This window comes from Populus trichocarpa, chromosome 17 (assembly GCF_000002775.5).
Source record: "Populus trichocarpa isolate Nisqually-1 chromosome 17, P.trichocarpa_v4.1, whole genome shotgun sequence".
Classification (NCBI taxonomy): Eukaryota; Viridiplantae; Streptophyta; class Magnoliopsida; order Malpighiales; family Salicaceae; genus Populus; species Populus trichocarpa.
The window spans coordinates 12,814,874-12,830,401 of record NC_037301.2 but is presented as its reverse complement, the minus strand read 5'-3'; the positions used below and the strand labels follow the sequence as shown (position 1 = coordinate 12,830,401).

The following is a 15,528-nucleotide window of genomic DNA, read 5'->3' as shown; positions in this document are numbered from 1 at the left end:
GTAGTTGCTTTACATAAATTATGTATTTGATAAAAATTATGGTTGAAATTGTTTATTCATTAAAAACATGTGATTAATATTTGGTTAAAATTATGGTTAAACATGAAATTATTAAATAGGATATCAATTGTTTTCATATTTGACATTGAATAATTAATATATATATATATATATATATATATATAATACTAACTACTTGAAAAAAAAAATCTACACTAACACTAACACACGTGGTTGTATTTGAAGAAGGGATTATAGTTAATAATAATAGATCTGGTGCTGGTTTTTGTTGATCTTTGTCGTGGAGCAGAGGATGGTTGGTGTGGATCTGGTTTTGATTTGTGTATTTTGTCGTGGTTTGTGACTGGAAAAAAAGAAGAAGATGATTAATATTGGTTAACATTGGAAGAGGTTGGTGTAAATTTGAATCACGTGGACAATAAAAGATAATGTGTTTGGAGTGTAGTTGTGGTTGTTTTTCAAAGTATTTTTCACTCGAAAATACATTAAAATATTAATTTTTTTATTTTTTAAAATTATTTTTGATATCAGCGTATCAAAATAATCTAAAAACACCAAAAAAATATTAATTTGAAGTAAATAAAAAAATTTTAAATTTTTTTTTTAAAAAAACAGTTCTTAAACTACATCTTAACAAGAAAACTAAAACAAAAGAAGAGAGGATAAAGATACATTTGGTAAAAATATTAAATGGTCTTCTAGGCTTATTACTTTTTTTGCAATGGAGTTCTAGTAACGAGTAAGATATGCTTTTCACTAGCATGTGGTTGAACTATAAAGATGTGTAAAGATGTGTTTGGTATTGTGGTAGTTATTGTGGTTGTAGTTTGAAAAAAAATGTTTTATAAAAAGTACTTTTGGTTGAGGTTGGTTTGATATTTATATATGTTTGGTTAAAATTGTTGTTGAAATTGAGGTTGAATAAAAAGTAGTTTAATGTGTTTGGTTAAAAATGCTTTTGAAGTTGAGATTATAAAATAACTAATATATATATATATATATATATATATATATATATATATATATATATATATATATATTGATGGTTTTTAATTTCAATATTGTAAACTTAACTATTGCTATTACATCATGAAATAAACAATACTTTATATAAAATATTTTTTATTGTTCCTTTAAACTATCTGTAATTCTATCACATATGAAATCTATTTGATAAAGACTACAGTTTCCATAGCTTCTTGATCGTGCAACAACATCAAGTAAAATATCATCGGAACAAAATTGGAATTGCGATCAAATTCTATAAATGCTACGTCATCAAGCGATCTCCGTCTAATGAAATTATGTAGTGTCATTAATTAATGTTACACATTAATTTTTTTTAATAAAATACAATATATGAGAAATTTTGTTGGAATTTTTTATTTTACTAGGTTGGACCGGTCCAACGCATGCCCGGTCGCAAAACAGTGGAGACAATCTTCAATGTTCACTTTACAGAACATTGGAGAGCAGCTCAAACGAAGGTGAAGAGAAAAAGGAAGGGGAGCTTAGAGGAAGGGGAAGAGCAGAGCGTAGTGAAGGGGTAGAGGAAGGGGAAGAACGGCGCAGGTGAGCAGTGAAGGGGAAGGCCGGTCACTCTTCACTGTTCACATACAACATGAACAGTGGAGACAAGGAAGCAGCTTGAAGGTGAAGGAGAAAGAGAAGGACATCGTCTTCAACTGTGTCCCCCAAGACCAGAGAGAGAAGCAGAGGAGAGAATCTAGCAAGCACAAAGAATAGAGAAGAGGAGGCAACATTGGTTAACCAGGTCATTCCTCACAATCATCTGTCAAGCAGCAGCTTGAGTGTGCCTTTTGCTACCCTGCGGCTGAAATATAAAATAGTCATGGATCCCACCAACAATAATTCGTGTTTCACAGTAAACAAACAATTTATTTTTGTGATTTTTTTTGAAATGCAGCCATTGCCGTGTAGACAAACAGCCTCTTAAACATGGACTCCACATCTCTAAACCTGCGTTTTACTTGTTGCCAAACACTTATTAATCACTTTCTAAACACAAAATAACATCCTCGTTAGTTAAAAGTTAAAAGAATTAAAATTAAAATTCATACGAAACTCAACTTTAAATAATTAATTCCGTGACGCTTGTTTCGTCCATGTCAGCAATCTGTGTTAACGACTACTATGGAACTATATCAAACAATCTATACCGCCGACTGATAAATTACCCTTTTCTAATCCAACGATCAAAACCATCCACGTCATCGATCCATATAAAAAGCAACGACCAATCACACAAGGACACTACCCGCCTCCTATTATTTAAGTGAAGAAACAAAACTATCACAGCACGAAAAGTCATCTCCAACAAAAAACTCTCTTAGCCTCTCCTCCTCTGGTTTCGTCGCCTTCGAGAAAAAATGGCACCAAGAGCAGAGAAAAAGCCAGCGGAGAAGAAGCCGGCGGAGGAGAAGAAGACAGTGGCAGAGAAAGCCCCTGCAGAGAAGAAGCCAAAGGCAGGCAAGAAGCTCCCAAAAGAAGGCGGAGCAGCAGTAGCTGGAGACAAGAAGAAGAAGAGGGTGAAGAAGAGCACAGAGACCTACAAGATCTACATCTTCAAGGTCCTGAAACAAGTTCATCCAGATATTGGGATTTCAAGCAAGGCGATGGGTATCATGAATTCGTTCATTAATGATATTTTCGAGAAGCTTGCTCAGGAATCCTCAAGACTTGCTAGGTATAACAAGAAGCCCACGATTACCTCGAGGGAGATCCAGACTGCTGTCAGGTTGGTCTTGCCTGGAGAGTTGGCTAAGCATGCTGTTTCTGAGGGAACTAAAGCGGTCACTAAGTTCACTAGTTCTTGATTAGCTATGTGCCTTTCTTTTGTTCATGTAGTTAATTGGGCCTCTTTTTTTTTTTCTGTTTCTCTGGTATGCAAGTATGTCTCTAGGGTTAGGGTTTACGCTTGATCTGTATGTTTCTATAGTAGAAATGAAATACTGCAGTAGTCGCAGTATTGTTAACTCTGTTCAATTATGGTTCCAACTCTTGAAAATTTCTTGTTTTGTTTGCGTTAGTGGATGTCTATCAGCTCTAGGAATATTTAAGAAAAAGGGACAGTTGATGGAGTTGTGGAATCTAAGGGTGAAAAAGGATGATCAACAGCAAAAAGAAAATGCGCCATTTACTAAACACTGTCTTCTTTAGCATCTTTTGTCTCTATGATCTTATATAATCAAAGAAAGGTGAAACCCAGTGGGTGATTTGGAATCTACAAGAAGCAGGTGGCACAGTTTTAAAAATTGACTAACAATAGTGATAGATTACCAGGAAAATTAACAATAGGAAATTATGCAGTAAGTAATCCAATTACAACGGCTGATCAAACTTATTTGACAGCAACTACATTGCAACTGTGCTGTGTTCTAAGTTCCTGCATAATCAAATGTCTAATAATGGTATTCAAGGTGTTGACACTGTCTCTCCACTCTAACCTCGAGCAATGACACCATTCTGCTTCACTTCCTTGGATGAGGTGACACCATCCTCTTTTACTGCTACTTCTTCCTTGGAAGAAGATGCTTCACCATTCTCTGTCTGCTTTCTCAGCCTTTAACATTGCTTCTTCTTCAGGCTTTTTTCTTGCTTTCTCCTTCGAAGCCTCAAGAGCTTCAATCAAACACTTCAAACAAGTATCCTCGTCTTCTTAGTCTGACTTTGGCATCAGATTCTCAGCAGGAGATATCTGTCTTCCCCAACAACTCTTCAATTTTTCCAAACAATTCGTGGGACTCGAGTTCCAAATAATTCTTGGCTAGCACCTTGAATGCTTCAAAGCGACAATATGACATTTTATGCTCTTGTCCATCCTCCCCCTCCTTATTAAAGCAGGATCCAGTCTGTCCACATAATTGGTAGTGAACACAATAATTCTTTCTCCCCCACATGCTGACCAGATTCCATCGATGAAATTCAAGCCCTGATAAAGTAACCTTACTAGTGCGTTTGCTCTCTTCTTCAGCCTCCCTTTTCTTCTTAGAAATTGGATCCTTCTCTTTTCCTGTTTCGGCATCATTCTCATCTTTCTCCTTTTTCTTCCTCTGTCCTGTAAGATCAAGTGAGCAATCAATATCCTCAATCACGATGATAGATTTTCCAGTGGTTTCGATCAATAGCTTCCTAAGATCGCTGTTGTCCTTGACTGTGGTCAACTCAAGATCATAAACATCATAACCCAAGAAATTAGCCATAGCAGCAACCATCGTCGATTAGCCAGTTCCCGGAGGGCCATAAAGGAGATAGCCACGCTTCCAGGCAATCACGATGATAGACTGGCTTTTATGTACAACATCAGCCTTGAGTCTCTTAGCATTCTTTGTAGATTTGGAGCTGAGATAGTTTTGAATGGCAGAAAAGGCCTCGCTGCGCTTGAGACGCTCGCTCACTCGTGAATTCATGAAAGGTAATGTGGATGAAAGGATACCACCAAACTCATCAACTTCTGAATATATTTTTCGAGATAGCCACGAAGTCGATGAGGGAAATATTGTCGAAACATGACCCAAGCAAGCATTAGGCCAGTTATGGCCGAGCTTAGTTGAGTCCATACTTCTCCAGTCATCACTGAAAACGATAAGATGAGTTAGAGATGAAGTGTTTTTTTATTCCTCAATCTGCAAAGCAGTATCAGATTTATATGGTACATGGTAAAGGATGCATGGCTCAAGGTTTTTTATTTTATTTTAGGGAGACCTGGTGACTAAGTTATTAGCATATCAGAAAATTCCTGCTTAGCTCCTCGGTTGCTTTCATTTCGAAACTCTCTGATTTTTCAGTATTACCTTTCAATTTTTTTTTTTTAGTTTAACGTGGGTGTCCGGGTCAGCTTGCGCGTACCTCGACTAATCTCACGGATCCTAAAATTAACGACCATGTAAGCCTCCAGTGGCTATCATATGAGCAACCACATGGCTCGAACCTGAGATCACAGAGGGAGCAAACCTCTTGATCCCAAGTTCTTACCACTGGGTTACCATCTAGATAATTACCTTTCAATATCTTACTTGCCTTGCAAGCTGCATGCTCGTTTATTGTAAAATTAAGTTCGTTGTTGTTTTTTAAAATATTTTTTATTTAAAAATATATTAAAATAATATTTTTTTATTTTTTAAAATTTATTTTTAATAATATAAAAATATTAATTTAAAATAAAAATAATTTTTTTTTCAAAATACTTTTAAAACAAAAACAAATAGGCTATTATATTACTTATTTTCCTAGTTTTGAAACTTGAACCGATTTGATAGATATAACCTGACGAACTAAGGTTTGGACTAGTACTGTTTAGTTAAAAAAAAGTTTGGATATTTTTTTAAATAATATTATTTTAGATATTATTTTAAAAATAATATTTTAATTCAGGTCAATTTAGTTAGCTTAGAGTCCGATCAAATGAAGACTATTATTATTATTATTATTATTATTATTAATTTCATCTTCAAGCAACCGAAGATGTGGTTGGGTGGCATCTGCAGCCTCCACCTTTGACCTCTGTTATACACTGTAGTATAACTACAACTTCGGTATTACCAAAACGAAGAAAAAGAAAAAGAAAAAAAAAAGAAAAGTGGTTGTTAGTGGTAAAAGTTTGGGATCAAGAAGTTTTTTTTTTTTGGTGGTCTTAGGTTCGAGCCTTGTAAGTGCTCATATGATGGCCACTGGAGGCTTACATGATCGTTAATTTCAGGGCTCGTGGGATTAGTCGAGGTGCGCACAAGCTGATCCGGACACCCATGTTAAACTAAAAAAAAAACAAAAAAAAAGAAACCACAATTTTCAAAGGGCGTTTTCAGGTAGTTTTTGTTACTGTAGTAGTAATTTTTTAATTTTTTTTCAGGTAGTTTTTGATATTTTTTTAATTTATTTTTTTTCAAAAACACAATATCACATAAAAAACAAACATTTTTTAAAGACCTGTTTGGCGTTGCAGTTGATTGCTGTTTCACAACTTTTTGAATTTTTTTGTTGCTTCAAATTATTTTTTTTATTGTATTTTTTGATCGTTTTGATGTATAAATATCAAAAATAAATTAAAAAAAATAAAAAAAAATATTATTTCAATATATTTTTAAGAAAAAACTTTTTCAAATATAATATTTACCACACTTTTAAATAGTCACTTAAAATATGTTTAGGAACACAGTCGGGCACATGTTTTCAAGAAAAAAAATTTAATTTCTTTTCATATTTTTATATTATTTTAATATATTGATATTAAAAATAATTTATTTTTTTAAAAAAATAATTTTAATATATTTATAAATAAAAAATACTTCTAAGAAATAACAACTACCGATTATCATAATTTAATTTTGTATTTGTCTGTACAGCTATCATTAGTTTTCCTTGATTTTTCTGTAAGAAGGTTGAGTCATCATAGAGAGAGACAAATTCAATGCATGAATCTTTCAAGAAGTCCCAGTTCTTCCAGTACGAAGGTTCTAATTTTCCTTTAAGCACCGGCATTCTCTATTACATGTGAAGACAAAATTAAATAGTTCTACTCTGAATTTCCTAGCACTCACATGTAACATCCACACCGCGCTTCTCTCTCCATATCCATATCTATCCATATTCTAGATATCTCTATATTCTAGATATATCCATATCCATATTCATTACTTCTATATTTTTGTTTTTCCAAGAAAGGGAAGAACACAAGAGGCTATGGCTGATGCACTTGTTTCTGCTCTTGTGGCTACAGTCTTGAGCAACTTGAATTCAACAGTGCTTCAAGAACTGGGAGTTGTTGGGGGCCTAAAGACTGAGCACGAGAATCTCAAGCGCACCTTCACAATGATTCAAGCTGTGGTCCAGGATGCAGAGGAGAAGCAATGGAAGAATGAGGCTATAAAGCAGTGGCTGATCAACCTTAAGGATGCTGCTTATGATGCTGATGATGTGCTGGATGAGTTCACCATTGAAGCTCAAAGGCATTTGCAGCAAAGTGATCTCAAAAACCGAGTAAGATCCTTCTTTTCTCTTGCCCATAATCCACTTTTGTTTCGAGTGAAAATGGCACGTAGATTGAAAACTGTAAGAGAAAAGTTAGATGCCATTGCCAAGGAGAGGCATGACTTCCATCTAAGAGAGGGAGTTGGGGACGTAGAGGTGGACAGCTTTGATTGGAGAGTGACTAGCTCCTACGTGAATGAATCTAAAATTTATGGAAGAGACTGTTGGGGATTTCCGACCGGGGGTGTACTGATAATTGCTCAAAGGAGGGATAGCACACTGGCACAATATTTTACGTGGTTCGGCAAAACCGCCTACATCCACGGGAGAGTCTATATTATTGAGATATATAGAGAAAGGATTACAATATATATGGAGGAGGAGGATTACATCACTCTACTCTACTCCCAGCTCTCACACACAGCTGTTGCAGCTGCTGCAATGGCAGCAAGGCTGCTGCCATTGCAGCTCTCTCTTTCTCTCAACTCACACTCACGTTTTCTCTCCTTTCTTCTCTCCCTTTGCTTCTCTAATGTAGGCCTCTATTTATAAGCATTCATGGCAGCTCCTCCAACTCTTTTGTCAACAATGGTGGCTGCCAAACTTACCAAACTTTGACATTAGACAATGGTTGTTGGCTGCCACCAACAACCCACCATTGCAGCCATCTTCTTTGACAATGGCAGCCACATAATTGGCAATATTCCAACAATCACCCCCTTTGCCATTTATGTGGGCAATTGTCCTCTTGCTTCTTCAGCACACGCTTGCATCCTGCAGCTCTTCGAAGCTTACCATTCTGAGAGCATCTTCGACATAACATTCCCCTTCGAGCGTCTTAACCATGCTCGGTCCGGAATGATTTTTCAAGCCTCACACCAAGGCTTACAACACCCCCTCAAACGAATATTCCCAAGTGCGACAGTCATTGAGTATTTCAATGTGATCACAAGCTCACCACTCTTCCAAGAGTCTACTCATCCAGGAGTTGCGCCTGCCCTCTGTTCCACCCTAGGAACCACGCCTTACTTCTCCGTGAGTCTCTCGCTCTTAGTCGTAAGAGTCCAGGTAGCTCTCCACCTTTAACCATGGGGGCAGCCCATAAAGGTTGATCCATATTTGTCTTCATACTCTGAGTATTACAATGCCATTACCGAGCTCACCACCTTGACAAGAGTCAACTCGTTCTCGGAACCTGCGCATGCCCTTCTGCTTCTTCATAGCAGCCGCGTCTTAATGCTCCACAAGTCATCCACTTATTGTCCAAGGCAAATGTCTTCTAGCTCATTGATCTTTAGCATGGGGGCAATATCCATGAAAGTCAATCCTGCATTTGTCTCCATACTCATCATAGCCACTTCATTGGCTATACACCTGTCCACTCATATCTAGCCATTATATTGGCTCTGGGGTTGTTCTGAACTGGGCTCATATCGTGGCCCACACACCTTCTTTAAGGTGTCTTCGCCCGTTGTCATGGGGCGATCTGATCTGGGGCTCCTCTCATGGCCCTCACACCTTCTCCAAGGTGTCTTCGCCTTTCATAGGCGGTCGCATCCTCCTTCAGCTGAGATGCTTCAAAGTGGCTCCAAAAAAGTTCTCTACCACCATGTGCACTATGGGAGAGATAACTGCCACTGATTACATAGAAAGAGAAACTTGCGGTATACTCCTCGCAATCCTCCACCTCGATTTCTATGTTTGGAGCTTCTACGCCTTTCTGCTTGACAGCTCCACCTACACCAACTCTCTTTGGTGTCTTCGCCTTTCATCATAGGCGGTCGCCTTTTATCACAGGCATTTGCACCCCCTCAATTAGGTGCCTCTGCAACAGCTCTCTTTCCATCCTTGCATGCATTGGAAAGGTCTTCGCCTGTTGTCTTCATCAAGAGCATAAGAGACTTCCTGTTGTAGAAACTTTAATAGTCTCTGCTCTGAGCTTCATCTGGGAACATTTCTTCTCCTTGCACCTGTTGTTTCATTACAGTACCTCATTGGATCCTACGGGTACTCCTGCACAATCTCCGTGTGCCCTCGTGCAATTTCTGTTCTCCAGATTTCTCCCTATTCCTTGCTTATGTTTGACAGCAGCTCATCCTGTCACAACACCTGTCCAAGTCAAAATAGGGTGCCAATCTTTATCCCCTTGCTGTATTTCTCTTCCATTATCAGGGTCTTCATCAATTCTCCCCTCGAGAAATCACAGTCACCGAATCTAACTTCTTTGGAGAAATCACCACTTCATCAGATCCTTGAACCTTCGGAACCAACTGTTCCCTTGTGCCGTCATCCTGCTAGTCTTCCACCGTTTAATTACAAACTGCTATATATACGAAAATAGTACCGTATGGATAATCCTTCCACTAAGCAAGTTCCCAGGAAAAATTGGAGGGGTCACACTGGTCCCGCTTAAAACCCAACCTCCTAGACAGAACTTCTTAGGCCATATCTATCCATCGTACTGTCTTTCCGTATATACAACCATTTGCTAGCTTTGTTGCGGCTTTCCTTTACAAGTGATCTGGAATATACTGGTTTAATACATGATTTCTCAACATCTGGCGAGACTACCAGTTCTTAGATTCGTCAAGATTGGTCTTTCTCAATTTTCACTCTACACCTCTAATTGTCCACATGATCGGGTGTCTAGAGTGTCCCAATTTTGCCTTCCTTCAAAGCAATTAAAATTCTCCCCACTTAGCATTTTAGCACATATAATTGGGTAAACATGTGCACCTTCTTCTTCTTCATCATTATCGACCACCACGATGACCTTCAGATGCCTCCTGATCGGGCAATCTCTTTTGTTAATTCACCACCGCCACTTTTGGTCTCAAATCTCAACGATCGGACTGTACCATTGCATCCGGAACGATCAAATTAGCTGGAAACAAGTCTGAAATCGTCCAAATCGCATTTCAGACGGCTAGGATTTGATTAAAACAATTCTAGCCTGATGAACGGCCCAGATTCAATCTCAGATCCGGTTGCACGTAGACTCCGCTGCACAGAATCTTATCCCTTGGCTCGCGGCTCGGCTCGGCTCCTTTTTGACTCGGCTCGGCTCGGCTTGAGTCTGGTGACGTGGCTGCTGACATGGCATGCCTGCTGTGCATGATGACTTCACCATTACATCAGGCTGATGTCATCATGGGCCATGCTACTGTACATGATGATGTCACAATTACATCATGCTAATGTCATCCCTGGCATGTCTACTGTTCAGGATGACGTCACTTGTACGTCATGCGGATGTCATCCTTATCAGGGTCAGCCACATGGGTCGGGTCAACTGGTATTCGGGTCGGGTCAACTCATCCGGGTGAAGAAGACACGTGGGGCGCGTCTGCGCGCGTGGACAGACGCCTTGCCGGAGAGTGATGGAGAGTGCGGCCATGTCCGACGTCCGATTTTGACGCCGTTTTCACCGGTGGCTTCGTCTTGGCCTCCTCTACACAGTGGTATGGTCAAAACACCATTTTGAGAACTTTCATTTTTGAGCAAAAATCAAACACCACTTAAACCATCAGCTCTGATACCAATTGTTGGGGATTTCCGACCGGGGGTGTACTGATAATTGCTCAAAGGAGGGATAGCACACTGGCACAATATTTTACGTGGTTCGGCAAAACCGCCTACATCCACGGGAGAGTCTATATTATTGAGATATATAGAGAAAGGATTACAATATATATGGAGGAGGAGGATTACATCACTCTACTCTACTCCCAGCTCTCACACACAGCTGTTGCAGCTGCTGCAATGGCAGCAAGGCTGCTGCCATTGCAGCTCTCTCTTTCTCTCAACTCACACTCACGTTTTCTCTCCTTTCTTCTCTCCCTTTGCTTCTCTAATGTAGGCCTCTATTTATAAGCATTCATGGCAGCTCCTCCAACTCTTTTGTCAACAATGGTGGCTGCCAAACTTACCAAACTTTGACATTAGACAATGGTTGTTGGCTGCCACCAACAACCCACCATTGCAGCCATCTTCTTTGACAATGGCAGCCACATAATTGGCAATATTCCAACAGAGACAAGGAGAAAGAAGATCTAATCCATTCATTGCTCACCACTTCAAATGATCTCTCTGTTTATGCTATTTGTGGGATGGGTGGAATTGGAAAGACAACTCTTGCTCAGTTAATCAACAACGACGATAGGGTGAAGAGGCGTTTTGACTTGAGAATTTGGGTATGTGTTTCTAATGATTCGGACTTTAGAAGGTTGACAAGAGCCATGATAGAGTCTGTTGAAAATAGCCCTTGTGACATTAAAGAGCTTGATCCCTTGCAGCGACGTCTTCAAGAGAAGTTAAGTGGAAAGAAGCTTTTGCTTGTGCTGGATGATGTGTGGGATGATTACCATGACAAGTGGAACAGTTTGAATGACTTACTAAGGTGTGGAGCTAAAGGTAGTGTTGTTGTAATAACTACCCGTGTTGAGATTGTTGCTCTTAAAATGGAACCAGTTTTATGTCTGCATATGGAAAGATTATCCGATGATGATTCTTGGCATTTGTTTGAGCGACTTGCGTTCGGGATGAGGAGGAGAGAGGAGTATGCACACTTGGAGACAATCGGAAGAGCGATAGTTAAGAAGTGTGGTGGGGTTCCTTTAGCTATAAAAGCACTAGGAAACCTGATGCGGTTGAAGAAACATGAAGATGAGTGGTTATGTGTCAAAGAAAGTGAGATTTGGGATCTACGACAAGAAGGAAGCACCATTTTGCCTGCCTTGAGATTAAGTTACATTAATCTACCTCCACACTTGAAGCAATGCTTTGCATATTGTTCCATATTCCCTAAAGATTATGTCATGGAAAAGGACCGGCTCATAACTCTATGGATGGCAAATGGTTTTATTGCTTGCAAAGGGCAAATGGATTTACATGGCATGGGGCATGATATTTTCAATGAATTAGCTGGGAGGTCATTTTTTCAGGATGTGAAGGACGATGGATTGGGAAACATAACATGTAAACTGCACGATCTCATCCATGATCTTGCACAATCCATTACGTCCCATGAATGCATTTTGATTGCGGGCAATAAAAAGATGCAAATGTCAGAAACAGTTCGTCATGTGGCTTTTTATGGGAGATCACTGGTATCTGCTCCTGATGACAAGGACCTCAAAGCTCGGTCACTGCGCTCATTTTTGGTGACTCATGTTGATGACAACATAAAGCCTTGGAGTGAGGATCTTCATCCCTACTTCTCTAGACAAAAGTATCTAAGGGCCTTGGCTATAAAGGTTACGAAATTGCCTGAATCAATTTGTAATTTGAAGCATCTAAGGTATTTAGATGTCTCTGGCTCCTTCATCCATAAACTTCCTGAATCAACCATTTCTCTTCAAAACTTGCAAACTCTGATTCTAAGAAATTGTACAGTCCTTCATATGTTACCCAAAGATATGAAGGACATGAAAAATCTCAAGTATCTTGACATCACAGGTTGTGAAGAACTTCGGTGTATGCCAGCTGGAATGGGACAACTGACTTGCCTGCAAAAGCTCAGCATGTTCATTGTGGGCAAGCATGATGGTCACAACATAGGGGAGCTAAATAGATTAAATTTTCTTGGGGGTGAATTGAGGATCAAGAATCTTGATAATATTCAAGGTTTAACAGAAGCCAGAGATGCCAATTTGATGGGGAAGAAAAATCTGCAGTCACTGAATTTATCTTGGCAAAGAGAAATAAGCAGCAACGCCAGCATGGAAAGAAGTGAAGAGGTTCTTTGTGGTCTCCAACCCCATTCAAATCTAAAGCAGCTATGCATAAGTGGATATCAAGGCATAAAATTTCCAAATTGGATGATGGACTTGCTTCTACCAAATCTAGTGCAAATATCAGTGGAAGAGTGTTGCAGGTGTGAGCGTCTTCCACCTTTCGGGAAACTACAATTCCTTAAGAACCTTCGTCTGAAGAGTGTGAAAGGTTTGAAGTATATTAGCAGGGATGTGTACGGAGATGAGGAAATACCATTCCCATCACTGGAGAGTCTGACTTTAGATTCCATGCAGAGCTTAGAGGCATGGACAAATACAGCTGGAACTGGAAGAGACAGTTTTCCTTGCCTTCGTGAGATAACAGTTTGTAATTGTGCTAAGCTGGTGGACTTGCCAGCCATACCATCTGTTAGAACATTAAAAATCAAGAACAGCAGTACTGCATCACTCTTATCGGTCAGGAATTTTACTTCTCTTACCTCCCTTCGTATTGAGGACTTCTGTGACTTGACACATCTTCCTGGTGGAATGGTGAAAAACCACGCAGTCCTTGGGCGCTTGGAAATTGTTAGGCTGAGAAATCTCAAGTCACTGTCAAATCAGCTTGATAATCTATTTGCTCTTAAACGCTTGTTTTTTATAGAATGTGATGAACTTGAAAGCTTGCCAGAAGGTCTCCAGAACCTAAATTCTTTGGAGTCACTGCATATAAATAGTTGTGGAGGATTAAAATCTCTGCCAATTAATGGATTGTGTGGCTTACATTCTCTTCGCCGGTTACATGTTTTAGGCTGTGATAAACTGGCCTCTTTATCCAAGGGAGTGCAATACCTGACCGCCCTCGAGCATTTGTATATTCATGGATGCTAACAGCTGAATTCATTGCCACAGAGTATCCAACATCTCACTTCTCTACGATCTCTGACAATCTGTGATTGCAAGGGAATTTCTTCTCTGCCAAATCAGATTGGACATCTCATGTCACTTTCACACTTGCGTATCTCGGATTGCCCTGATTTGATGTCTTTGCCGGATGGAGTAAAGAGACTTAACATGCTCAAGCAGTTGGAAATTGAAGAATGTCCGAATCTGGAGAGGCGGTGCAAGAAGGAAACAGGAGAGGACTGGCTGAATATAGCTCACATCCCTAAAATTGTTATCAACAGTGAAGAAATCCAGTCCTTGGGTTCTTGGCAGAGATGAAGAAATGATGATTGGCCCTCCTGGCATCTGACGAGAAACAGTGTATCAGAATCAATTCTAGGGTAATATTTTGCTGTTCACATATACTCTGTTTTGATAAATTTGGACTTTTTTTCCTGCCTAGTATTCTTAATTCCTATAAAACCCGACCCAGACTATATTTCGAGTCGAGAATCAATCCACAAAACCAGGCCGAGTTTATTAACTATATGGTCTATAGTGCTTAGCATTGTTGTTAAAATCACTAGTTAACTCATAAAATCGTAACGAGTTAAATTGAACTAAAAACTCGAAACCAGTAAAATCGGATTTAACTTGTGCAAAATCGGTAAACTCGGTCCGATTTTACGAGTTTACTAAATTTGTGATATGAACAAAATCAGGTTCAAATTTGAACTTAAAATGTCTACTGACTAGTTTTGCAAAATTGAATATATCTTTCAAACTGTATATATTGAATAGAGTTGAAATTTTACAGGGAAATATTAGATACATGAAAATATATTGTGGTAAATGTTCAGGTAAAATGGAGTTAGGAAACATAATATTTCAGAGGGTCAAAGTTAGTAAACTAATATTGTCAAATATGTCAAACAAGACCTTCGTGTACTATTTGTGACATATCTGAAGCTACCGATGAAATTTTGCTTCGATTAAAGTTGGAATAGAAACTAGACATTTGAAACTTTTCAACCATATATACTTTAGGTCCAATAATTCATCCAAACGATAGAAAATGACATGTTTGAAATTAAAACTCAAATCTGCCAAAAATATGTAAAAATTAAAGATTCAAGTTATATGGAGGAATTTTAACATGAAGATTTTGTTTTTATTATTCTATTGTTTTAATTTATTATAATTATTTTTAATTTTAATTTTTTCTAACGCATTAGATATTGTTTAGGGGTTTATTTCATTATTGAATTTATATTAGTTAATTACTAATTTAAACTTATTAGTTTGCCACTCAAAAGGGGTCTATCAAGACTTATTCTGATCGGAACAATCAGGTTATTACTAGGTTTATGTATGTTTTTTACCTTTCAATGATTTTCCTGTATTGAGAAATTTTGTTCTGAAACTTTTTATTTCTCCATATCATTAATTTATTTATTCATATTATTTATCTCTCATATTTTATTTAGATTACTCATTGATTATAATAAAATGTAATTTAATTTTTTAACTTGAATATCAATATATAATTAATTAAAATAATTATTTATAATTTTATAATTTAAATTTATATTGTATTTTTCGTGTAGTGTAAAACCTCGCATCATGAATAAATTGGATTGGAATCTCGGTACAACGCGGGTGCATTTCATTGGATTTGAATAAATAATAAATCTAATGGTTGTAATGCCATCACGGCTGCACCAATACTTGAACATCTGCATAATAGCAATCCCCGGCTTCTACTTATGCGTTATACACACATATGATATTTTGACTTTTTGAAATTTACTATATCACAAATTATTTTTAGTTTTTAAGTTGTTTGGAAGTATAGTTATAATTATTTGTTAAAGTGTTTTTTATTTAGAAATATATTAAAATAATATATTATTATTTTTTA

At 38.0% G+C, this 15,528-nt stretch overlaps 1 protein-coding gene and 2 pseudogenes across 1 annotated transcript; 2 read left to right on the top strand and 1 right to left on the bottom strand.

Annotated features, from left to right (window-relative positions):
- The first annotated feature begins 2,324 nt into the window (after positions 1 to 2,324).
- LOC18099399 (histone H2B) lies at positions 2,325 to 3,070 on the top strand. Its single transcript, XM_006383281.3, has one exon. The coding sequence runs from the start codon at positions 2,412 to 2,414 to the stop codon at positions 2,856 to 2,858; it is 447 nt and encodes a 148-aa protein (XP_006383343.1). The 5' UTR covers positions 2,325 to 2,411; the 3' UTR covers positions 2,859 to 3,070.
- Positions 3,071 to 3,317: 247 nt separating this feature from the next.
- LOC18099400 (AAA-ATPase At3g28540-like) lies at positions 3,318 to 4,734 on the bottom strand (annotated as a pseudogene).
- A 1,668-nt stretch (positions 4,735 to 6,402) lies between these two features.
- Positions 6,403 to 14,120, top strand: LOC18099403 (putative disease resistance protein RGA1; annotated as a pseudogene).
- Positions 14,121 to 15,528: the final 1,408 nt, after the last annotated feature.